The following is a 24,732-nucleotide window of genomic DNA, read 5'->3' on the forward strand; positions in this document are numbered from 1 at the left end:
ATATGTTTTCACTTCTCTTGGGTATATACCTTGGAGTGGAATTGCCGTGTCATATGGTAACTGTATGTGTTCCTTGCTTTTATACCTCAGTATTTAATTGAACCAATACACTGTATCTCTTTTAACCAGTTACCTGTTATTGGTTACCTAGAGTTGTTTCCTGTTCTTCATTCTTAAACACACAAGTGCCCCTGTTGTATTCTCACATTCTTGCTACATGCTGGTTTTTTAATACATACATTGTTGGGCATTTGTCTAATATTTCTCTGAATAATTACTAGATAATGAAATGGATTTCAATCTTTTGTTAAGCAAAAGGTAGGCACTCAACTGCCTTCCAGGAAAGTAATACAGTCTTTATTCCACTATCACTATGTCTTTATCACAGGTAGGTAATATCATTACTTTAAACCTTGCACACTGGAGATTTGAATGTTTTAATTGGCCCCTTGATTTTGGTTAGATTGAATTCATTTGTTCAACAAATATTTATCAAGCACCTATTATGTGTCAGAAACTTAGAATCTAGTGCATGCAAAAGATCTAATATTTTTTGATAATTGCATTGGAAATTTACATTTCTTATTTTTCAGTGAGTGTTAGTGTTTCTTTTGGTTTTATAAGAACTCTGTGCTGCACATAATCTGTTGTTTTTTCTCTCTCTTTATGGTGTTTCTACCTTACTGAAATTTTAATAGTATTTAGTTATATTAAAGCCCAAACTATTGAACTACTTAACGGGATTGGTCAAGTTCAGTAGAAAATGTTCTTGTTAAAGCCCAGCATCATAGAATTTTTGAATTGGAAAGGAATTTAGCAATTATCTGCCTTATTAACCCTTTCACAGGGGGAGGCCTGGGTTCAGAGAAATATGGAAGTTTGGGGATTAAAAATGTTTGCACATTTTCTTATGGCATTTCTTCTCATTCATGAATATCTATTTGTTGGGGACTGTGTCTTTCAGCATTATCTTCTTCATTGCACTTATCACCATGATCTGAAATAGGGGGGCGGGGGAGGGGGAGTTATCTTTAACCTAGCACAGGGCCTGGTACAGAAAGAGTGCTCAATAAATGTTGAATTGCATTCAGCACCATGAGTGCTGACGCCAGCTTGTAGAAGCAGTGTTTTTGTTCTCTCATTTGCGAGTAGAGCCTCTCCCTCTTAGAGTCACAAGAGGTAGTGTGGGCAGCTACACTTCATATTCTGGTGTCAGAGTTTACAGGGCAAGTGTGACTGGCCCCTCAGCTTCGCTGGAACCTGGCCTGGAGGAAAGATGAGGGTCAGCGACCAGCCCATGGTCTGAGGTCTAAGCAGGCAGGAGCAGAGAAGGGAGACCAGCCCCTACTGTTCTCACCATATTTGCTGCACCCTGGTTTTGAGCTTTAAAAATAGGGCTAGGGCTTCCCTGGTGGCGCAGTCGTTGAGAGTCCGCCTGCCGATGCAGGGGACACGGGTTCGTGCCCTGGTCTGGGGAGATCCCACATGCCGCGGAGCGGCTAGGCCCGTGAGCCATGGTCGCTGAGCCTGCGCGTCCGGAGCCTGTGCTCCGCAACGGGAGAGGCCACAGCAGTGAGAGGCCCGCATACCGCAAAAAAAAAAAGGGGGGGGGGTAAAAAGAATGTCAAATATGTAAGTACATACCATTAGAAAACAGTTCTACTTATCCATTTGGGTTGTTTGTTCTGTTTCTGTCTGAGTAGGTCAGGACATCTTAGCATGGCCTTAGCTTTTTAGAAATAGAGAATTTTTGTCACCTCAGCCATCTACCTGGTAATGGCTTCATGACAGTTCCACCTGTGTAAGAGACTATCATTCTCCTTTTCCCTGCATTGCTTGTACTATTACGTTCTTAGCTTTGGTCTTGAAACTTGGTCTCCAGCTAAGTTTATAAGTGAGAAACTTTAACCGGAGGCTGTCCCACCCAGTGGGCTGACATTCCAGAATTCCTTGAAGGAAAAAAGGAATAGCAGTGTTTCTTGAAGAATAAATACAGCCTATTTATTGCCAGTGCAGCACACACTAAGCCTCAGGTCATTCATGAACTGAAACATAATTTTTTATAGCACTCTTTAGTGTTGCTGCAATGCCAGTTCTGCCTGTTACACACAGACCATTAATAGTCTGCTTTTTATCCGTCAATAGTGCCTTTGGGAAAAGACCCACTTTAGAGAATGGTGCACTCCCTACTTACACGTTCAAGTAAAAGAACCTAGAATCAGGGCTGGCTTACTGCACCTTTACCCATTACACATTTCCTGCACCGTATATCTTGAAACCTTCTTAAATTGTGTCCTTTATAAAATTCCTTTTGATTGTGTTTTAGTATTTATAAGTAAGGACTCTGACAAAGATTCTTAATATTATATTTGTGCAATTAAAAAAGCATCTCCATGTTAACTGTGCTATATTGATGTCAGATCACAAGTATGTTATTTGTTTTGTTTCTGTTTTCTTTTCTTTTTTTTTTTTCTTTTTTTTTGCGGTATGCGGGCCTCTCACTGTTGTGGCCTCTCCCGTTGCGGAGCACAGGCTCTGGATGAGCAGGCTCAGTGGTCATGGCTCACGGGCCCAGCCGCTCTGCGGCATGTGGGATCTTCCCGGACCAGGGCACGAACCTGTGTCCTCTGCATTGGCAGGCGGACTCTCAACCACTGCGCCACCAGGGAAGCCCTGTTTCTATTTTCTTAATCAACTGCAGAGGCCAACTTTATGATGCCTATAAAGTCTTTGGGATTTTTGTGTCTAGAAGTGATAATTAGGTTTTGTTTTGGCAAATTGTGTGTGTGTGTGTGTGTGTGTGTGTGTGTGTGTGTGTGTGTGTGTGTGTGTGTGTGTGTGTGTGTGTGGGGTACGCGGGCCTCTCACTGTTGTGGTCTCCCGTTGCGGAGCACAGGCTCCGGACGCGCAGGCTCAGCGGCCACGGCTCATGGGCCCAGCCGCTCTGCGGCATGTGGGATCTTCCTGGACCGGGGCACAAACCTGCGTCCCCTGCATCAGCAGGCAGACTCTCAACCACTGCGCCACCAGGGAAGCCCTGTTTTGGCAAATTTTATACTTTAATTATATTCACCGTTATCTAGTGTTTGTCCAGGCACCTCATTTGATATATATGTAAAATATATTTATCTCCCTAAATATAATTACTTTCACATTTTCTAGTTTAAGGGAAAGTACCTGAAAAGATTCCTTCTCATTGGACATCAAGTTTACAGAGGGAAGGGACAGCCCCTCATTTTAAAAGAGCAACATAAACATCTTGTGTTTTGGGTGTTCTTTGATATTCTTAGTTTTTAATCTTTAAAATGGAAACTCAGTATACGAGTTTGATGGTTAATTTAGTTACTGTAGACCAGTGTTCCTCAAACTGCCTGTAGTGAAGGAATAATATGTTTTGTTTTGTTTTGTTTAAATCACCCGTAACTCCTCTTACAAACTTTCCTAAGTATACGTATATTCCTTTTATTTTTTATTTTTACAATTTGAAATTCTGCTGTAAACACTACTAAACTGTATTCTCAACATATCGTGCACTTGGCTGTATGTTAATCATATTCTTAAATCATTTTCTTTTTTTTTTTAATTTATTTTATTTATATTTGGCTGCGTTGGGTCTTTGTGGCTGCATGCAGGCTTTCTCTAGTTGCATTGAGCAGGGTCTACTCTTCATTGCGGTGCACGGGCTTCTCATTGCGGTGGCTTCTCTTGTTGCGGAGCATGGGCTCTAGGCACAAGGGCTTCAGTAGTTGTGGGGCACAGGCTCAGTAGTTGGTGGCTCGCGGGCTGTAGAGCACAGGCTCAGTAGTTGTGGCGCACGGGCTGAGTTGCTCTGCGGCCTGTGGGATATTCCCGGACCAGGGATCGAACTCATGTCCCCTGCACTGGCAGGCAGATTCATAACCACTGTGCTACCAGGGAAGTCCCAATATGTTTGTTTTTTTATATAGTTTAATTTCCAATGCATTGTGGACTAATCCTCTTTAAAATAAAATAAAAGTAGTGGGATGACATCAAATTTCCTAAGACTTCCTGTCCTTGTCACTGGCAGGTAACAAAGGTCCACAGACCACACTTTTGAGTGGCTCTGACATAAATTTCACTTTGCTTCTTGTTTACCTGAACCAAGTTTTTTCATATGGTTATTCATCATCATTTTATGCTGTGCATTTAATCCTATGGCTTAAACACATTTTTCTAATTTTCCTGTTCAATTATTTTCCTACTTGGCTTACTGTAATGTTCAAGACCAATTCAGGGAATTTCTTCTAGGTTCTTTAAAAGTTATACTTAAAGATAATTAGTTGGGAGAAAATTAGGCTCAAGATTTCCATATGCCTTGCTGTATTCCAAAATGTCTTATGACATATAGTCTCCTTAATTCTGTTTCAGAACACACGGATAGATACCAGAAGTTTAAGTCCTACAGGAAAATGTTCAAATAAAGGAAACATTCCCTACCAAAAAAAAAATTTTAACATAATATCTAGGCAAGAAACAGATTTTTCAGGCACTTGTTTTACAATCGCAGTGCTAAAAAGCTAATGACCTCACAATGTGAACAGTGTACACAACCACGACCTTCCTTCAAAATGTAAATTCTTTGAAATATCTATTATTCCTTTGTGGTCTGTAAGAGACTAAAACTGCTTTTCCTTGGACTTTCCTCTCATCTTTTTAATTCTGATCAAAGTACAGCTGGAAAGGAGTTTGCCAAAATATTAATGAAACACACATCACATATTGGAGCTCAATTTATCTTTATGCTGAAGCAACTCTTGAACAATGGAAAGCTGTAGAAAATTAAAACCAGCAAGCCACACATGGGTACCACAAGCTGTGACACTGGTCCTTTTAATCTGAGGATTTTTTTCTCTCAATGATTTCTTAAGTCATTTAATTAATAATTTATTATAAACACCCAAATGTTTAACTGTAAGTATGATCTGACAGGATCTGTGTTCAAATTCAAAGTAGTACTGAAAGCAACTTCTTGGACACTTATTCTGTGTATTTTCAGGAAGACAAGCTTAGGAGAATTTGGCAAACTATTTTTTACCATCGTTTCAAGTAACTTTCAGGTAGATGACCTTTTGCCAAATAATAGAGAAATTTTAGGTTTAAGCTAACAGAATAAGCAAGGTCTAATATGTAAGCCGTGTACATATATACTAAATAATCAAAATTAGACTTTTATTACAAACACTTATCAGTAAAGGCCTGAATAGGATATCAAAGATATTGACTGTAATTCCTATGATTACCCCTTCAGTTATGCTTTTTATAACTTATATATCAAGAGGAGTCTGCCACTATTAATAGATTTTTGAGCTGGTTTTCAACATTAACTGTGAAACTGTGTTCCATCCCAATTCTTAACTCAGTTCTCCTGTGACCAACAGAAAAGTGCCTAAAATGGTGCATTATGCAGAATAGCCCTTTCCTATTTATTTATTAATAAATAAATCTTTATTGAATATAACTGAGATGATGATAAATAATGGCCAACATCTGCTGGCCATTACACTTACTTCAGTGTTGTTCAGGCACTGAACGACTTACTTTATATATATTATCTGGGGGCAGATATCATGAAAAAGCATCTGTCTGGCCTGCAGGGGATTTGAACTAATGACTTTGTTCTTATTAGGCCAACAGTGTGAGATTCTTCTTAAGACTATTTTCCAGAACATCATCCTGTTTCATCCTGTTATGACTCATAGTGACAACTGGTATTTGTATTACCCAAGAAATAACATACATAACATTTTTTTCTCTACTATATAGTCTACTCAAGTAACATCATTCACTTACCAAAAATGAATAACAGTAATTTTAATATTCATTATGCTTCCACATTCTGGCCCCTAATGGTCACTTTAACTAACTGTGAATCACCAGCATGGTCACACAAAGGTTGTAATAGACATTCTACATGATTCTGGAGAATGTAATAAATAATATGTGACAACTTTATAAAGAGGACTGTATTTAATTAAATAAGGTGGACTTTGGCTCTAGGTTTTCCAAAGTTGATCCTAAAGTATTAATGAAATTTTTATGTTATAAAGTTACCACCAAAAGTAACAAATTCATTAATGATTAGGGTAGTTGGTGATACTCTGACTAATCGCCCTTCTGCCGTGTGGAATTATTTTAATAGTTGTAGTATTGGTTATAATTGAACTATTAAAAATTAGAAGTACTAAATAAATAGGCTCACATTGAGATTTTTGTGCATGTATTTGCATATTTAACAGTGTCTCACTATATAAGATACTGCACATCAACAATACAGCAGAAGAGGAGGGTCCAGGCCCTCATTCTCTCACAGAAGCATTAAATAAACTACAGACTGACTAAAATAAATTTATAAGAGCTCTGAAAACCAGTCAGATATCTACACCAACCAAACACCCAATCAAGAAAAAGCCACATTCAAAAATGTAGAAAATGTCATGGTGTTTTCACTCACCCTTGCCCACACCCTTCCCAGCATGGCATAGTCAGAGGAAGTGGCCCAATACCCAGTTCCCTCCCTCAGGATGGAAGGAGTAGAGCAGAATTTGTTTGCAATATTCTGGCCTGTTGTGGGCTGGCCAAGGGACTAGTGTCTGACTTGTTTGACTCAGAACTCAGACGGGGGAAATTGCATAGTTTGGATCTCAGGCTAGCAGAAGCTGTAGAAGGTAGTGGCAGGAGCCACATCATGTGAAAATTGTAGAGGAACTGCAGACCCAGACACCTGAGGGCAGTAGATTGCAGGCCAAAGAATGCAGCAGAACTCTTTAAGGCCCTGAGAAGAAGCTAGGGTGAGACTCTGGGAAATTAAGACATTTAAAAGCAGGCATGCATGAGGGGAAATTTTTAAATTTAATAAACAGAACCAAGCAAAAAAACCATGCACTTAGGCCCAGACAGGACACATGCTCAGAAAAGACTTGACAAAACCTTAAGCCTCCACCCGGAGTTAATCCCAAGGCCCAGAGGCCCATAAAATTAGTGAAGGTCTTCAACAACAGTCTGCAAAGATTGTGAGAGGTGGATGTTTCTTCACATGCCCAATTTTAAACCAAAGATACAACACCCCACCACCACCAATAAACAAAAAGGCATACAAAAAACAGGAAAATACGGCCCATTCGAAGCAACAAAATAATCTCCAGAAACTATCCCTGAAGAAACACACACATCAGACTTCCTAAACAAAGACTTTAACTGTCTTAAATATGCTCAAAAAGCTAAAGGAAAACACAAGCAATGAACTAAAGGAAATCAGGGAAACAATATATGAACAAAACGAGAATATCAACAGAAATTATTGTTTTTTTTTATTATGGAGCTGAAAAATACACTAACTGAATTGAAAAATCCATTAGAGGGTTTCAACAGCAGACTCAGACAGCAAAAAATATCAGCAAACTTGAAGACAGGTCATTTGAAATTATTGAGTCTGAGGACAAAAAGAATGAAGAAAAGTGAACAGAGCCTAAGAGACTTATGGGATGCCATCAAGCAGATCAATATGGGCATTATGGGAGTCCGAGAGGAGAAGAGAGAGAAAGGGGCAGAGAAATGAATTGAAGAAATAATGACCCAAAGTTTTGCAAATTTGGGGCAAGACATGGATATACAAATCCAAGAAGCTCAATGAATGCCAAAGAGAATAAACTCAAAGAGATCCACACTGAGACACATAAAAATCAAATTGTCAAAAGTCAAAGACAGAGAGAATCTTGAAAGCAGCAAGGAAAGTCACTTATCGCATATAAGAGGAAATCTCCCAGTAAGAATATCAGTGGATTTCTCAGCAGAAGCACTGCAGGCCAGAAGACATATTGTGATGATATATCTAAGTGCTGAAAGAAAAAACTGTCAACCAAGAATTCTATATCCAGCAGAACTGTCCTTCAAAAATGAGGGAGAAATTAAAACAACAAAGCCAGACAAAAATCAAAGGAGTTCATTATCATTAGACCTGCCCTGTAAGAAATGCTAGAGAGCCCTTAAGTTGAAATGAAAGGAGGCTAGACAATAACTCAAAGCCATTCAGAAATATAAAGTTCTCTGGTAAAGATAAATACATCGACAAATATAAGGAATGGTATTATTGTAATTTTGGTGTATAACTCCACTTTTTATTTTCTACAGGATTTAAGTAACAAATGCACAAAAATTATAAATCTATGTTAATGGCTACATGATATATAATAATGTAATTAGTGACATAATATAAAGTGGGGAGACATAACTGTAAAGTAGTTCTTGTAAATAACTGAAGCTGGTGTCAATATAAGTTAGATGTCATAGCTTTAGGATGTTATGTGTAATCTCCATGGTAACAACAAAGAAAATATCTATAGAATGTACACAAAGGAAATGAGAAAGGAATCACTACAAAAAATCAACCAAACACATAAATGGAAAGACATCTCACACTCACGGATTAGAAGACTTAATATTGTGGTGATGTCAGTACTACCCAAAAGCAATATACAGATTCAGTACAAATTCCTATCAAAATCCCAAGGACAATTTTTTGCAGAAGTGGAAAAATTTATTCTAAAATTCATATGGAATCTCAAGAGACCCCAAATAAGTCAAAACAGTCTTGAAAAAGAATAAAGTTGGAGGTCTCATACTTCCTGATTTCAAACTTACTACAAAGCTACAGCAATCAAAACAGTGTGGTTCTGGCATGAAGACAGACATATAGACCAATGGAATAGAATAAAGAACCCAGAAATAAATCTTCACATATATGGTCAAATGATTTTAGACACAGTGTCAAGGTTACTCAATAGAAACAGGACAGTCTTTTCAACAAATGGTGTTAAGAAAATTGGATGTCCACAGGCAAAAGAATGAAGTTGGATCCTTACCTAACACCATATATGAAGATTAACTCAAAATGGACAGAGACCTAAACATAAGAGTTAGAATTATAAAACTCTTAGGGAAAAAACATAGGGGAAATCCTCATGACATTGGATTTGGCAATGCTCTCTTAGATATGACACCAGGAAACAAAAGAAAAATAGATAATTAGGCTTCATCAAAATCAAAAACTGTGCAGGACTTCCCTGGTGGCATAGTGGTTAAGAATCCATCTACCAACGCAGGGGACATGGGTTCGAGCCCTGGTCCGGGAAGATCCCACATGCTGCGGAGCATCTAAGCCCATGTGCCACAACTATTGAGCCTGTGCTCTAGAGCCCGTGAGCCACAACAACTGAGCCCGTGTGCTGCAGCTACTGAAGCCCGCGTGCCTAGAGCCCGTGCTCCGCAACAAGAGAAGCCACTGCAATAAGAAGCCTGTGCACCATAACAAAGAGCAGCCCCCACTTGTCGCAGCTAGAGGAAGCCTGCGCCCAGCAACGAAGACCCAATGCAGCCAAAAATAATTAATTAATTAATTAAAAACTGCATCAAAGCACACTATCAACTGAGTGAAAAGCAACCCACAGAATGGGAGAAAATATTGGCAAATCATGTATCTGATAAGGGGCTAATATCCAGAATATATAAAGAACTCCCACAAATCAACAACAAAAACTATAAATAACCTGATTTTAAAATGGGCTAAGGACTTTTAACAGACATTTCTTCAAAGAGGATATATAAAGACCAACAAGCATATGAAATGATGCTCAACATCACTAATCACTAGAGAAATGCAAATCAAAACCACAATGAGATATCACCTCATACCGTTAGAATATCAAAAAGAACAGAAATTAAGTTCTCAGCAAGGATCTGGAAAAATTGGAACCCCTGTGTACCGTTGGTGGAATTGTGAAATAAATGGTGCAAACGGCTATGGAAAATGGTATCGCAGTTCCTCAAAAAGTTAGAAATAGAATTACCATAAGATCCAACAATTCCACTTCTGGGTTTATGGCCAGAAGAACTGAAAGCAGGGACTTGAACAGCAATTTGTACACCCATGCTCATAGCAGCATTATTTACTATTTGGCTATTATTTAATAGCTAAAAGGTAGAAGTAACCCATGTGTCCATTGACAAATGAATGGATAAACAAAATGTGGTTCACATGCAGCAGAGTATTATTCAGCCTTAAAAAGAAGGGAATTCTGACACAAGCTACAACATGGATGAACCTTGAGGACGTTATGCTAAGTGAAATAAGCCAGTCACAGAAAGAAAAATGTATGATTCCACTTACATTAGATACCGAGAGTAGTTAAATTAATAGATACAGGGAGTAGATGGTGGTTGTCAGGGGCTGCGGGGAGGGGAGAATGGAATATTGTTGTCTAGTGAGCACAGAGTTTCAGTTTGGGGTGATGAAGAAGTTCTGGAAATGGATAGTGGTAATGATTGCAGAACAACGTGGATGTACGTAATGACGTACAGTTATACACTTTAAAATGGTCTGGTAAATTTTATGTACATTTTACCACAATTTTTAAAAATAATCGATTTTTTAAAATGAGGGATACATGAAGGCTCAGTACTAATCAGGTATTCAAGTACCAACTAAAAGTCCACTAGCTATTGTGCCAGTGGTGCTGCGCAGCATGTGGAACTTCCCTGACCAGGGATCAAACCTGTACCCCCTGCATTGGAAGCACAGTCTTTTTTTTTTTTTTTTTAACTTTTAAATTTATATTGGAGTATAGCCGATAAACAATGCCGTGATAGTTTCAGGTGCATAGCAAAGCAACTCAGCCATACGTATACATGTATACATTCTCCCCCAGACTCCCCTCCTATCCAGGCTGCCACGTAACATTGAGCAGAGTTCCCTGTGCTATACAGTAGGTCCTTGTTGGTTATCCTTTTTAAATATAGCAGTGTGTACATGTCAATCCCAAACTCCCTAACTATCCCTTCCCTTCACCCTTCCCCCCCAGTAACCTTAAGTTCATTCTCTAAGTTTGTGAGTCCATTTCTCTTTTGTAAATACGTTCATTTGTATCATTTCTTTTTAGATTCCCCATTTAAGTGATATCATATGGTATTTGTCTTTCTCTGTCTTACTTCACCCAGTATGACAATCTCTAGGTCCATCCATGTTGCTGCAAATGGCATTATTTCATTCCTTTTTTATGACTGAGTAATATTGCATTGTATATGTATACTACATCTTTTTTATCCATTCCTCTGTTGATGGGAAGTGCAGAGTCTTAACGACTGAACCACAGGGAAGTCCGTGCCAGTAGATTTTAATGTTCAGCTACTTGTTCTATAAATGAAACACTTAAACTTATAACTATATATTACAGAAACAAGGGGTAATGCTAGGTGATATGTTTTAACAAAGCTAGAATTTTACGTAAAATATCCATCCACTAAATATACAAAGCATATGTTTCTGATTTGTATTCAACTCATTCATTTTATTTGAGGATTGGAATATGGAAATATTTAAAGAATAACTGCATCTTGAATTTCTAATTTGCATTCTGCCATCTTAATTAAGATCTCTGCTACATCCTAAATTAAAAACACATTTATTGTAGATTTGAAATCTATAGTACAAAAAAGTTTTGTTTTTAAATAGCTAGTTTCTATCCCTCTAGACTGCATAAAGGAATTCTAATAAAAAAGGAACTTACCAGAGAAGAATGATTGGTCTTTGGCAAATGTATCATCTTTTCAGAAGGAGCCAGTGCAGATACCTGAAATATTATAAAACTCTAATCAGCTTAAACATTTGCTCTTTTTTCTTTTGTAGCAGAACTTTTCCATAGTAATTTCTAATAAGAGAAAGATCAGTCTTTAAAATTTGAAGTGCTTTCTTTTGAGTTTTATTTAAAGCATAAATATCCACTGGTAAACAACAAAGTTTTCCTGACATTTCCTTTCATGGTGTTATGATGACAAAGAACCGTCGTCATGAGACGAAGTTATGATGAGAACAGTGTATCAGATCCAGTAAAACAAAGCACAGTTTTAAGCTTTTTTGTTTCTTTGGAGAAAAGATCATTTTGAGATTAAATTTTGATAGTCCATAAGGTGAATTTAGATCTTGGTGTCAATTTAAACATATTTAAAGGACTCTTTTAAGATTTTAACATATTGCTCAACTTACTGTGGAACAAAATAAGTGTAGTATCCTCTATGCCTTGGATATTCTTGTGGTCCTTTTTGGAATACTATCATTTCAACAACATTACTATTTAGACTTTGGGGGTAATTCTAGCCACTAGAATTCTAACATTTAGATATGATCTAAGATTGGGGCGGGGGCAGGGGGCGGTCCTTTCTAAGGCACATAAAAAAGACCAGCAAAATGTAAAGAAGCGTTTAGATATTTCTCCCTTTTTAACCAGAATTTATCTTCAGATTAGGTAAAGTTAACAATCAGTGTATCTCAGTTGAGCTATTCTTGTATTATGCTGAAGTCTGTGGTTTTCTGGGTAGCAGAGTCACACTAAAATACCAAAGAAGCTAATAAGATGGGAGTATTAGTAATCAAGGTTGAAGTCAGTTAGGCAAAGTCTAGAAATACAGGCCAAACGCTTTCATAGATATTACAACTGATACCACATTCACGTACCTGGGTTATTTTTCAGATTATTAAGACTGCTCTCCAATAAATCATTACTATCACTATCAGTCAGCAGGGGCTGGGCTGGTAAAAATAGCTTGCCAGGTTAGTAGAATTTATTTGCAAGGAAATATATACATATCTATATTTCAGAATTCAAATATCTGGTTCTACTTCACATGCCAACTATTTAATAGCCAAAGAATGTTCTTCCCCTGCGTGAAAACTGACCCAGAGATAAGTATCCTCGTTTCCAAAAAAAGTACAAAGTGAAAGGAAAACAAATAACATAAAACCATATCCCTTAAAGCAGGGATCAGCTGGCCGTCATCGTTCACTGCACATCTCGGAGGTTCACTGAGGAGCTGGCTGTCTCGGGGCTGTTTGGGGACAGAAGTCACCTTGGAACATAGGTGTCAAGACTCGTGGAGGAGTTCCTTCATTTCTGTTTGAAAATGAAATTGCCATCTCTAAAAAGTCAAGTCTTTTGTACCATCAGCACTTACTAACAGTTACTTAAAATTGAAATCAGTGGCAAAATGAAAACAAAGCTCAGGGAGAGGGGCGACATGGGCATGGACAGTCAACTGCACCCACACACATCTCCCAGGCTCAGCGGGGCCGGAGGGCGTGACCCAGTGTGAGTAACGCCACCAGGAATTTCCATTCACCCATTAAACAAATATTTATTAAGTAACTAGTACGTGCCAAGCATCATATTTCTTGCTGCTAATAGCCCTCTGAGTTTTCAGGTCATTTATTTTAAGGAGGGAAAATACAGTTTGCTATTTTTTAAACCCAAATGCTTGAACAAGAGAAGCGATTTTGATTATTATAATGAATTGGACAGTTGTTCGGGGAAGTGGAAATGATAAAGCCATTTTCCTTTAAGATAAGGCTGTTGGGTCCAAGTAGCAATCAGTGCAACGTTTAACTGATTTATTACAATAGTACTATCTCTTTCCAGTGAGTGAATTCTTAAAATCTACTTAAAGAAGATTGCTAGTGGGAATAGTCCGTTGGGTTGTTGCTGCTTCCTTTACTAATATATGACCCCACGTTGAGATTCAGTAACTGCTTATTTTGGCCTAGGCAACGAATTCACTTCTTGCTTTAAGTGTGAGGGGACTGTCAATGCATAGGTCAATCCTATCAATATGTTCTTCAGGTTTTCTCCTGCTGCAAGAAATGGGAGGGGCGGAGGGCGATGGGATGGTTGACAAGAGTGCTGGTCAGGTTTGGAGATGGGAGCAGAAGCTGTAAAGCACATTGAAGGACACATGCGTGGAGTGGGCCTCCAGGAAGTGGAAGCTTTCTTACCAGAGGCTTCCTGACGGTGGATCTGGGGTGTGGTCGAAGGGATTCATAGACTAAATATCATATCTGAATTAGCCCGGATTAGTGTGACCTATAGGGCAAGAAAACCTTTCAAGTACCATGTACTGTTTTGATCATTTTTACAGGAGTCTTGGACTTTTTTCTGCCAAAAAAGGACAGTTCTGGCCATATTTCTGAGAAAACACTAGAGTTTTGTCAATCTAGCCTTATTTAGCTTTAGCTTTTCATTGCTATCGGGGCAAAGACTAAATCATTGGCTCGATGGACGTAAAGCATGTTATTCCACCATCTGGGTCTCAGACATGACACTATATTTTTCTTTTGTTTCTTTTCTAGTGGACTTTTTAAAAAATGAGGTCATCCCCTTATAATTTTGGTTTTTCTCTTTTCACTGTCATTGATTTCACAGACTTGTCCCCTTTCTGCCTTTTCCACCAGTTTACTTCAGTGTCCCCAGCAGTTCCTGAATTCTTGAAAACGCCTACTGCAGACCAGCCCCCCACACGGTCCACAGCGCCTGTCCTCCCCACCAACACCGTGTCCTCAGCAAAGCCTGGGCCAGCACTGGTGAAGGTGGGTACCCTGCATGCACGCTGCTTTGAGCGTCTTTACCTTCAACTGTGGTGTGTAGCCCTGAGCACAGAGGACAAAGGCTGTGTCCACGTTGCCCGGCCTGCCTTTTAGCCTGAAGCCTTGCAAACAAAACCACAGAAGGACTTGCTCACCCAGGCCTTCATAACTGAAACCACCACCACCTTCAACAAATGACCTCTCATTCGATGGTCACAGAAGAACAGCACAAAATTCAGTCTGTATAAAATGACTGCAGCAGTGCAGAAAGACTTTAGGAATCATTTTATCAGCAGTTCCCAATTCTGCTTCCACCCAGGCCACTAAGATGAAACAAACAAGGGAGAGAGAGACAATCTATAGTACTTGGGATTCATGAATCTCACAAGCAGATGCCTGTAATGGTAACGTGATTTGGGGCTTTATACACAAGGTCAGACTCAGTGGTGCTGCAGATATGTGACAGGTTAAAGGTTTTTGAGAAGCAAACACATTTTTTTGATTTAGCAGATTTGGCCTGATACAGCTTGATTTGTTCTTCAGATAAGCTGCAGATTCGTGGCACTGTTCCATGCATTTCACTTGGTCAAAATAATTCAGTTAGAAGTTCCGAGGAAGATTCAAATTTTCAATATATAATACATTTTTTAAGTTTTTTAACGTGTATTTAGAACTGGTAAATAAAGGGGGGGGTTACAAACTGAGGAATAGTTTAATCATTTCAGATGTGACTTTTGCCAAAACTAGCAGAACACAGATCTCAAACTTTTAGAACTGAAAAAGGACCTCAGAGAGCTAGCTAAGCCTCTCAGCACCTTTCAGATGAGGAGACTGAGGCCCAGAGAAGTGAGGAAGTGACAAGGCCAGAAGGACCCCGTCTCCGAATCCCAGTCTGGCCTTCATCCTTCCTTCCCAGTTAGCCGTTGCAGCACTCCTGGAAGGCAGCTAGCCTGGGGCGTGTTCCTCACTCCCCTCGTCCCCAGGACCTGTGCTTGTCCTGACCTCCCTGGAGAGAAGGCGCTTTTGTTCATCCGTGTGCCCAGGTGTCCATGCCTTCAGGGCACGTACCAGTGTATTTCACCGTCTTCACCAGAAATCCCAAAGGGTGGCAAGTGTAACCATGCCAGTAAAATCAGCTCTTACCTCCTCTTCCCACAACCCCCAGCATGTCCCACCAATAGCACAAAGGGGGTTCGAATGCCAACCCGTCTTTCCCTGCAGATACTGAGAATTTGTTCGCTGCCTCTCCTGCTCTCTGAATTTCTGCTCCTCACTAGTGTCTGTCTTTAAGGAGGGCTTTAGTTCTAAAGCAAAAGGCATTGTTTAAGAATGTGAGACCGAGGGGTCGAGTAGACTATCCTGGGAACTCTGCCAGTAGAGGAAAGGATAGGTACACATTAGGAAACAGACCACAATTCTTTGGGGTTTTTCTATGAGGAAAGCTATTTCCCATCCTCAGTCCTAAGAGAATAGACATGTGCAGGCTAACAGCTAACAGCCAGTTTAGTCTGAGGAATGCTGGTTATTATATTTCTGTCCCCTGCTTGACTGTGTCTGGGTCTTGTTTTATTACATAACAATTATAGTCAACCCTTCTTAACCCAGACCCCATTCATTTTATGATCAGTCTGAAAAGATTAGAAATAAAATTTATTATTGATAAAATAAGCAGATGACTGTGAATTGATTAATATTGTGAGATTGCAGGAGGAAGCTGTTTTAGCGACAAGAATATTGTCTAACATTGTGATGTATTTTAAGTGCCTGATAATTCAAGTGATTTCTAATTAGCATACACATTTATCACTCATTAATTCAGCAGATATTTATAGAGCACCTTCTGTGTGCACCAGAAGGTGCCAGCCAGGTGCTGTTCTGGGTACGAGGAGTAGATAAAGCAGTGAAGAAAACATCACAGTACCTCCGCCTTGGACAGGAGCTGGAGGTGAACAGACATAAAACACAGAGTGTGCCGGGTGGTGAAGATCGGGGATGGAGGCAAGGGGAGACGTTTCTGTTTTAAGTAGAGTGCTCTGGTCAAATAAGCAGATGACATTTGGGCAGAGATCTAAAGGGGGTGAGGGAGTAGCTGTGAGGACATCTGTGAGCAGAAAATTGAACGTCACTGAACAAGGAAGCCAGTTCAGCTGAAGAGAGATGGCCAAGCAGTAAAAAGTAAATATTAATAGTGACGATTTCTGATATACAGAATATGGTGATTTTTCTTTTCTTCTTTATTTCTATTTTCTGGGTTTTTTTGCAATGTCCTAATTCTTTGAATGTGAACTTCTATAACATGATCACACTGATAGCTATATTTAACTTAGTACTTCTCAAAGTTTTCTTACTAAGTTGGGTATTTTACCTAAAGCATCTTAGAAATAATTTTCTATACCTTGTGGTTTTGTGCTGCTTTGTTTTGTTGGTGGACTTTTTTTTTCAGATGAAATTATCTTACAATTTGAATACTAAAAAGTAGAAAGTGATCTGATAACTTATAAATGGAGGAGGTGAAAAGAACTCAGAAAAGTCATCTGATTCTTAATCATAAGACAGGGTCTCACACCCCATTTTCAAAATAAAAATGGAGTATTTTTGAAAATTTTTTAAAAATTCATATTCACATTACTCAGTGTTCTTTTTTCTGCATATTTGCCGTAGAAATTCATGGCTTTATATTCTGCTTTAGTCCCATGAGAAGCATTTTTCTGCTTTTACATATTCACCATAGTTTTTTTTTTAATGACCATAAAATATGACATAGTTATGGTGAAGTATACTTAATCTTTTCCCTATTGTTTATTCAGTGTGAGACCTGTTTTTCACTAGGAGATAGTATATGTAAGTACTAGGCAATATCTACACAGGAGACCCAAAGTAAATGTTTGTTGAACTTGAATAGATAATGCTGAGCTGAGCATCTTGCCCTTAGTCTAAGGGACCAGTGCATCAGGAGAAGTAAGTCCTTAGGAGCAAGATTTTTGGTCACAGGGAGTACTCGGATGTTCTCACAGCTCTTAAAATGTATTTAGTATATTGCTCTCCAGAGCAGCGACACCGATTTCCAAGGTGCGTTGCGTTTTCTTTTCAAATCAGTTAGGCACACAGTACAATGGATTGCATTCTCTTAGAATTTTCTTACTGTCTTTTTCTCGAAAATAGCAAAGCCATCCCAAGAATCCAAATGACAAGCACCGTAGCAAAAAGTGCAAGGACCCGAAGCCCCGGGTGAAGAAGCTGAAGTACCACCAGTACATCCCGCCCGATCAGAAGGGGGAGAAGAGCGAGCCGCCCATGGACTCCAACTACGCCCGGCTGCTCCAGCAGCAGCAGCTCTTCCTGCAGCTGCAGATCCTCAGCCAGCAGCAGCAGCAGCACTACAACTACCAGACCATCCTGCCTGCGCCACTCAAGTACGGGCTGGGGTCGAGGCCGGCTCCTTAAAGCGGGGTGGACTGTGGTTGTTGATGAGGGACCATTAGTTGCTAAAGGTTGGATGTTGTGATTTACTTGTGCTCAGTGATTCTTTTCATTTTATTACCATCAAAGCTCACACAGTGTCTGAAGTCAGCACAGTGAGAATAGCCTCCCTTCCAGTCCATTTTTTGTCCTCCAGAACAGGTTCTGAACCTTTCAAGTTAGAAATGACTTTTCACAATTATTCATCCAGGAAAGATCTGCCTGTTCTTTACCTGAATAGTATTAGATGCTATGAGAAAAGCATAAAAAGTGTAAACCTGGTGGGCTTCCCTGGTGGCACAGTGGTTGAGAGTCCGTCTGCCGATGCAGTGGACACGGGTTCGTGTCCCGGTCCAGGAGGATCCTACATGCCGCGGAGTGGCAGGGCCCGTGAGCCATGGCTGCTGAGCCTGCGTGTCCAGAGCCTGTGCTCCGCAACGGGAGAGGCCACAACGGTGAGAGGCCCGCGTACCGCAAAAAAAAAAAAAAAAGTGTAATCCTGGTATAAACAGTTTAAAAAAGAAAAAAAGGACGGAGGAGCATAAAAGCTGGAGGCTGCAGTGGTCAGGGAAAGCTTTATGAAAAAGGCGGGATATTTACATGGGAAAGGGCCTGAACCTTGGGAAGGAGCCTTCCAAGCAAAGAGGAATGATCTGAGTGCAAGTATAGAGCAAACAATGCCTATTTATTACATGGTGAGGAAAAAAGGCCTGAATAAAGAATGTGGTTAGTTTTTAAGAAAAGAGGAAGACAGATTTGAGTAGAGCCAATGTCTAGAGGAACATGAAGTTGGGACGACTTTAATCTTGATACAGTGGATGTTTCAGAGGGCCACAGTGGCATGGTAAAATCAAAATGCATGAAAGAACAGTTTGACACCAGTACTGGAGGGGAGTCCGGACATAGGAAAACCAGTTAGAAACTCTGCGATAAAGTGGATGCAAGGAGTTGAAAGGGCACTGATAATGGGAAGGCAGGAACAGGTGACAGATGTTTCAAAAGACAGTAAAAGGTCTTGGTGAGCGATAACTGTGAAGAAGGAACACGTTTCCAAAGTTTGAGCCCAATCAGGAGGGACAGAAGGGAGTAAGTTCTGACGATTTCTGAGACTGAATTCATAGCAGGACATGCACAGCTAATTTTAATTATGTACTAGAGGAAATCTCTAGGTAACAAATCCTCAGTACACTTTTCTGGGAAACAGATAAAAATGCAAGGACTCTGTCCTTCATTTCATTCACTTTTCAGGAAAAAGGAATATTTACAGTCAACTCGAGAAAAGGAACTTTAGAAAAAGATCCAAAATCTCATGACAGGGAAAAATGATACTCTGTGATCCGTGCACTCAGCTTATGATTACATGATCTATAGAAGCTTTACTTCTGTTTTCCACACGTAGGCTGAGCACTGCTCCATGGAGAGCCCCTATTTTCTAGGAGTAGAAAAGGATTAAGACTTACTCAAAAGCTTCTCTTTAAGAAATATCTCCTCATACGCTAATAATTATCAATTCCCTTTTTCCTTGTAAGATACAAATATCTTGAGGAAGATTAGACCTATTAGTCATTCAGGCCTTCCTGTGAAGTACTTAAATCGAAAACACCAGGGCACAGAGATGAAGGAAGAAAGAATTTTTGTAGCATGTTATTATTTTAAGAGCAAGCAGGCCTGAGAGAGCTGTTGACATTGGAAGGGACCCAGGGAAGGCCAGAGAACTGGACGAGTATCAGAGACAAACCACCGCTGCTCTCAGCTTCATCCAGGACCCGGGGAGGCGGCCCCCACCGTCACCACCACTGGGCACCAGTGAGGATAACGGCAACGGTGGCTCCCGTGTAGGTGCCACTCTGGGTGCCTGAGCATGTGCTCAGCATCCTCCTCACAGTGACCCTCAGAGGAGTTGATGTTATTCCTGACCCTGTTCCCAGATGAGGAAAATTAACTGCAAATCCCATAAAAGGTGGTGTCTGTCCATGAAATAGTCTTTTCTGTAATGCAAGAAATTGTCTGTATGGGGCCAACTTTGTAGATGGGAAGAAAACATCTGAGGTGTGAGGTACCTGAACTCTGAAGTTCTTTGTGTTTCCGTGAAGGCTTCAGTCCCCCTCTCCTCCTCAGACATTCCTGCCACTGAAGTAACCAAGCCTCCTGCCCCAGGAAGGCATCATCCAAAAAGCTCCAAGAACTAGGAGGAAGAAGGAGGCCTCATTTTTGTGTCTTATTGCACCAGCCAAAGAGGGAATGCCAGTTTTGTTTAATTTCCAGGTCCTAAAAATGGAGATGTTATTTTCTAACACATTGTTTCTTTTTACCGAAATTCCATACAAGAAACTGAATGTGGCAGTTCTCTAGTGCCCGCAGCGGTGGAATTTTACTGATAACACAGCCCTTTGGTATCTTGGAAGAAGCAAGAGCCTGAAGACATGGGGCCTTAGTCCCAGCGTGGCCACACGCTGACGGAAAGGAAGGGTCCTGGAGGGTCTCTGGACCTCGGGATCCTCAGCTGCACAGTGATCACATTCATCAGGCATCCATCCCCCTTTTTTCCCTCTGGTTGATTTGGGAAAAAAATAGACCAACTTATTTCAGTTATTTTAAAAGTTGAATTCAGCACTGTACTGTTAACCATAGTAACAAGTAGAGTATTGTAGAATCTCAACCAAAAAGACAGCATGAACAGAATAACTGATTTAAATCACGCATTCTCAAGGAGAGCCTATCATTCGCAAAGGAGCAAAAGTTCCTTGGAGGGAATTTTACACTTTTTATTTAATAAAGAATAGACCTACGTACATAGTATGTGGACAAAAGTGCAGTACATCTACGGTATTAAAATTTCATAGGGAGAGCGATTAGGGAAAAAACGTCTAAAAAGGCTTCTCGGGGGGACAGTAATGAATATAAGGCCGAGAAACAATGATTAAAATAAAATGTTTTTGTAATTCTAAAATAAGACTTAAACGTTGAATTTTTAGAAAGAATAGTGATACATTTTCAGATATTTGTCATTTCCTCCAAACTTCAAGAAACTTCATTTCGAATACTTCAAGTATTTAATTTCAGCAAAATGCAGTCAGGTTTAAAAAGACTCAAATGTATGTCAAGAATTAGCTGCTGACAAGGCCAGAACTGGCTTCAAACACAGGCTTCCTAAAACCCATCTGAGAAAGCTCACCCAGCCATGGGCCTCGCCCCACAGGCACCATGACCTACATCCCTATTTCAAAACATGGAATTCAGGGTCTCTTTGGCTGCAGTACCAAAGCTCACACTGACAGTAAAGCCCGAGGCAGCACTGGAATTGGCTGTACAGTATCAACCACCACGTGCACCTTTCTTTAATGAATATCAACCAGCCAGAAAAGGAAATGCCATTGTTGCCAGGAGTATTACAGTCGGAAGGGGTCGGGAGGACCTGGCTTTGACATGGAAAGGAGTTTCGGGAAATGAGTGCAACAGATTCACCAATATTTTTTAAATAAGCTTTTAAAAATGTAGTGTATGGTAGAGAAGTCCATAAATCATAAGTGAAAATGGATGCCAGGGCAAGCACACTCCTGTAACCACCTAAATCGAGAGACGGAGCCCCGTCCGTTCCATGACCACTACCTCGCATCCCCCCTGTAACCACCTAAATCAAGAAACGGAGCCCTGTCCGTTCCATGACCACTACCTCGCATCCCCCCTGTAACCACCTAAATCAAGAGACGGAGCCCTGTCCGTTCCATGACCACTACCTCGCATCCCGCCTGTAACCACCTAAATCAAGAAACGGAGCCCCTGTCCGTTCCATGACCACTACCTCGCATCCCCCGGCAGCGACGGTCCTGACTCCTATCCCATAGGTCAGTTCCACTCAACATTATGTTTGTGAGATGCATCTTTCCTGATGCAGACAGCAGCAGTTAATTTTTATTGGCTATTCTGTAATTCATACCTAATGAGGTTAAGCACTTGTTCACATATTTATCGACCATTTGGATCTACTTTCTTGTGATATGCTTGTTCACGATTTTCCCAGTTTCCCATTGGGCTTTTCTTTTTCTTACTAATTTGCAAGACTTCTGTGTGTATTCTAGATGAGGCTTTTGTCAGAAATACATATTACAAGATCTTCTCCCGGGGCTTGACTTTTCACCCTCTGAAAGATATCCTTTTTAGTGAGTACTTTTTGTGTCCTGTCTAAGAAATCTTTGCTTATCAAAGGCTACGAAGATATTATCCTAAGTTTTCTTCTCAAAGTTTGTTTTCCAATTCACATTTAGGTTTGGGGATGGTGTGAGGGTAGGGGTTGAGCCCTGTTCTGCTCTGTGTGAATATCCAGTTTAGCCTAATTAGCATTTATGAGAAGAACCACCACACTGCAGTGTCGCCTTTGTGATGACTTGAGGGTCCTTGTACTTGGGGGTCTGTTCCTGGATTCTCTAATCTCTCCCATTTGTCTATTGTTCTGTCCTTGCATCAGCATCACCATAAATTTTGATATCTGGTGGTATGATGCTTCCAGCTTTGCTTTTTTACTTCAAAGCTGTCATGGCCATTCTTGGTCCTTTGCATTTCCATATAAAGCTTTGAATCACCTTCTAAATTTCTACCAAGCAAGCAAACAACACACAAAACCTGCAGGGATTTTGACTGGGGTCTAATTTGACTGACTTCTCTACCATATTGAGTCTGCCAATCCATGACCGGGTATTTTTCTCTTCGTAAGTTAACAGATTGTTAGCAGGAGCAATGTCAATCCCAGAAATTATGTTATTAGAAACTCTAACTTTCTTTTTCTTTTGAAGGCCACTCAATGACAAGAATAACAACAGTGGGAATCCAGCTTTGAACAACACCACATCTAACACACCAAGACAGAATACATCTGCTCCTATGAGAAAGCCAGGGCCTCTGCCTTCTAGCTTGGATGACTTAAAGGTGATCATTGCAAGTGGGGTTTCTTCACCCATAAGTACCACAAAAATGTAAATGATTTGCCAGATTTGCCTAGCAGGTGTAGGTAGTTCCTAATAGATATTCACCTTTACCACCAATAGGATAACCTTTATAGAGGTACTTTCTTTCTACGTCCATTAAGTTTCCTTTAAAATGACCAGGAATAAATCTCCACTTACTGAGCAAACGCCATGTGCAAGCACCACACCACTCCTAACTCCAGAAGCAGATTTTTTTCTTCCCTATTCATTGCCAAGTTTGGGAGAAGCAGGAAAATGTAACAGTTAAGAACATGATCTCCAGGGCCATCCTTCCTGGGCTCTGCCCCCGCTCAGCCTTCTGTTATCTGCGGTAGCTTGCACTAGCGATGCACCCTCTCCCCATCTGTAAAATGGGAATCATAATACCTGGACCTCATGTGAAGATTAACTGAAAGAGTAAAGCACTTCTGGCAGTGTAATTACTCAATAAATGTAACTGTTAGCATCATTTCTGGTAATAAATCTTTTGATATAGTAAAGGAATTACCCTCTAATAACCCTTGCTTTATCACTGGCCTTTCGAGTCCTTTAGGTCTACAGCTTTGTGTGTTTTTGTGTGTTAAAAAAAAGTAAAAGGAACTGTCCCACTTTCATATATGTAGTAATATGGAGATGTCTGACAGATGTAGGCGCCTTTTCCATCTCAAAAGTGCACTGAAGTTTTGTGAGAAGGTCATAATACGAAAAAAGAGATCTTATTTGTTTGTATTTCAGGTGTCGGAGCTGAAGACAGAACTGAAGTTAAGGGGTCTTCCGGTGTCAGGCACCAAACTGGACCTCATTGAACGCCTGAAACCCTACCAGGAAATGAACAGCGGTGGTGCTGCTACCGGTGGCATCGTGGCCCTGTCAACATCTGCCATCGTCCCCAGTAACCCAGAAGTTACCATGGCCCTGCCAGTGACAACACTGCAGAACTCGGTGACCAGCTCAGGCTCCACTTTCAAGGGAGAGCTGCCATCCGCTGGATCCAGCAGCACAGCCCACGTGGACAGTGTTAACTCCCCGCTGCCCATCTCACCCGCACCCTCTGAACAGTCCAGTCTCAGCGCCGAGGACGCAAGCGTGGCGGACACGTTCACCGAGATCATGACCATGATGTCCCCGTCGCAGTTCCTGTGCTCGTCGCCTCTGCGAGCCACGAGTACAGAGGACAGCCTCAGCCCCACCAGCAGCACGCTGTCCACCCTGGAGCTCGACGCGGCCGAGAAGGACCGCAAGCTCCAGGAGAAGGAGAAGCAGATCGAAGAGCTGAAGCGGAAACTGGAACAAGAGCAGAAGCTCGTGGAAGTTCTGAAGATGCAGCTGGAGGTGGAGAAACGAGGGCAGCAGCAGCGGCCACTGGAGCCCCCGCCCAGCACCCCGGCCCCTCCAGTCCCCAAGTCAGACCAGGCTCGGGGCGGCACCGCTCCCGCCGCCAAGGACGAGGCCCTGGTCCCCGACGGCCCCAGCCTAGTGGCCGGCCAGACCCTCGTTGCCAAAAAGGCCATAGTGATCAAGCAAGAGGTCCCCGTGGCCCCGGCCGAGCCACCAAGCCTCGTCCCGCAGTTTTACGTGAGTTCCCAGGGCCAGCCGCCCGCCGGGGTGGCTCAGCCACAGGCTTTACTGACCACGCACACCACGCAGCTGCTGCTCCCCGTGTCCATCCAGGGCTCCGGTGTCACCTCAGTGCAGCTCCCAGTAGGCAGCCTCAAACTCCAGGTGTGAAGTGTGTCTTCTAACTCCTTTGCCTTACAGTTTGCATGGACCAGGAATTGCTTATGGAGATTCCAGAGCTGAGCTGCTTCCTAAGTGCAGCCAAGTCAGGCTTCACGGTTGCAGGAAACGTGTGCACGTGTTGGGGGTTATTCACAAACGCAAACAGCTAGC

At 41.1% G+C, this 24,732-nt stretch overlaps 1 protein-coding gene across 13 annotated transcripts in view; it reads left to right on the forward strand.

Annotated features, from left to right (window-relative positions):
• The window catches only part of MRTFB (myocardin related transcription factor B), a 201,881-nt gene that overhangs the window by 158,338 nt on the left and 18,811 nt on the right, over window positions 1-24,732 (forward strand). For 12 of the 13 annotated variants that reach the window (XM_079944209.1, XM_079944216.1, XM_079944215.1 and 9 more), the window contains 4 exons: window positions 14,291-14,425; window positions 17,585-17,835; window positions 22,672-22,804; window positions 23,578-24,564. In XM_079944209.1, coding sequence (XP_079800335.1) covers window positions 14,291-14,425; window positions 17,585-17,835; window positions 22,672-22,804; window positions 23,578-24,564 — 1,506 coding nt within the window. The remainder of the gene's footprint in view (window positions 1-14,290; window positions 14,426-17,584; window positions 17,836-22,671; window positions 22,805-23,577; window positions 24,565-24,732) is intronic. The other variant, XM_079944214.1, reaches the window with a different exon arrangement.

Source organism: Stenella coeruleoalba, assembly GCF_951394435.1.
Source record: "Stenella coeruleoalba genome assembly, chromosome: 15".
Classification (NCBI taxonomy): Eukaryota; Metazoa; Chordata; class Mammalia; order Artiodactyla; family Delphinidae; genus Stenella; species Stenella coeruleoalba.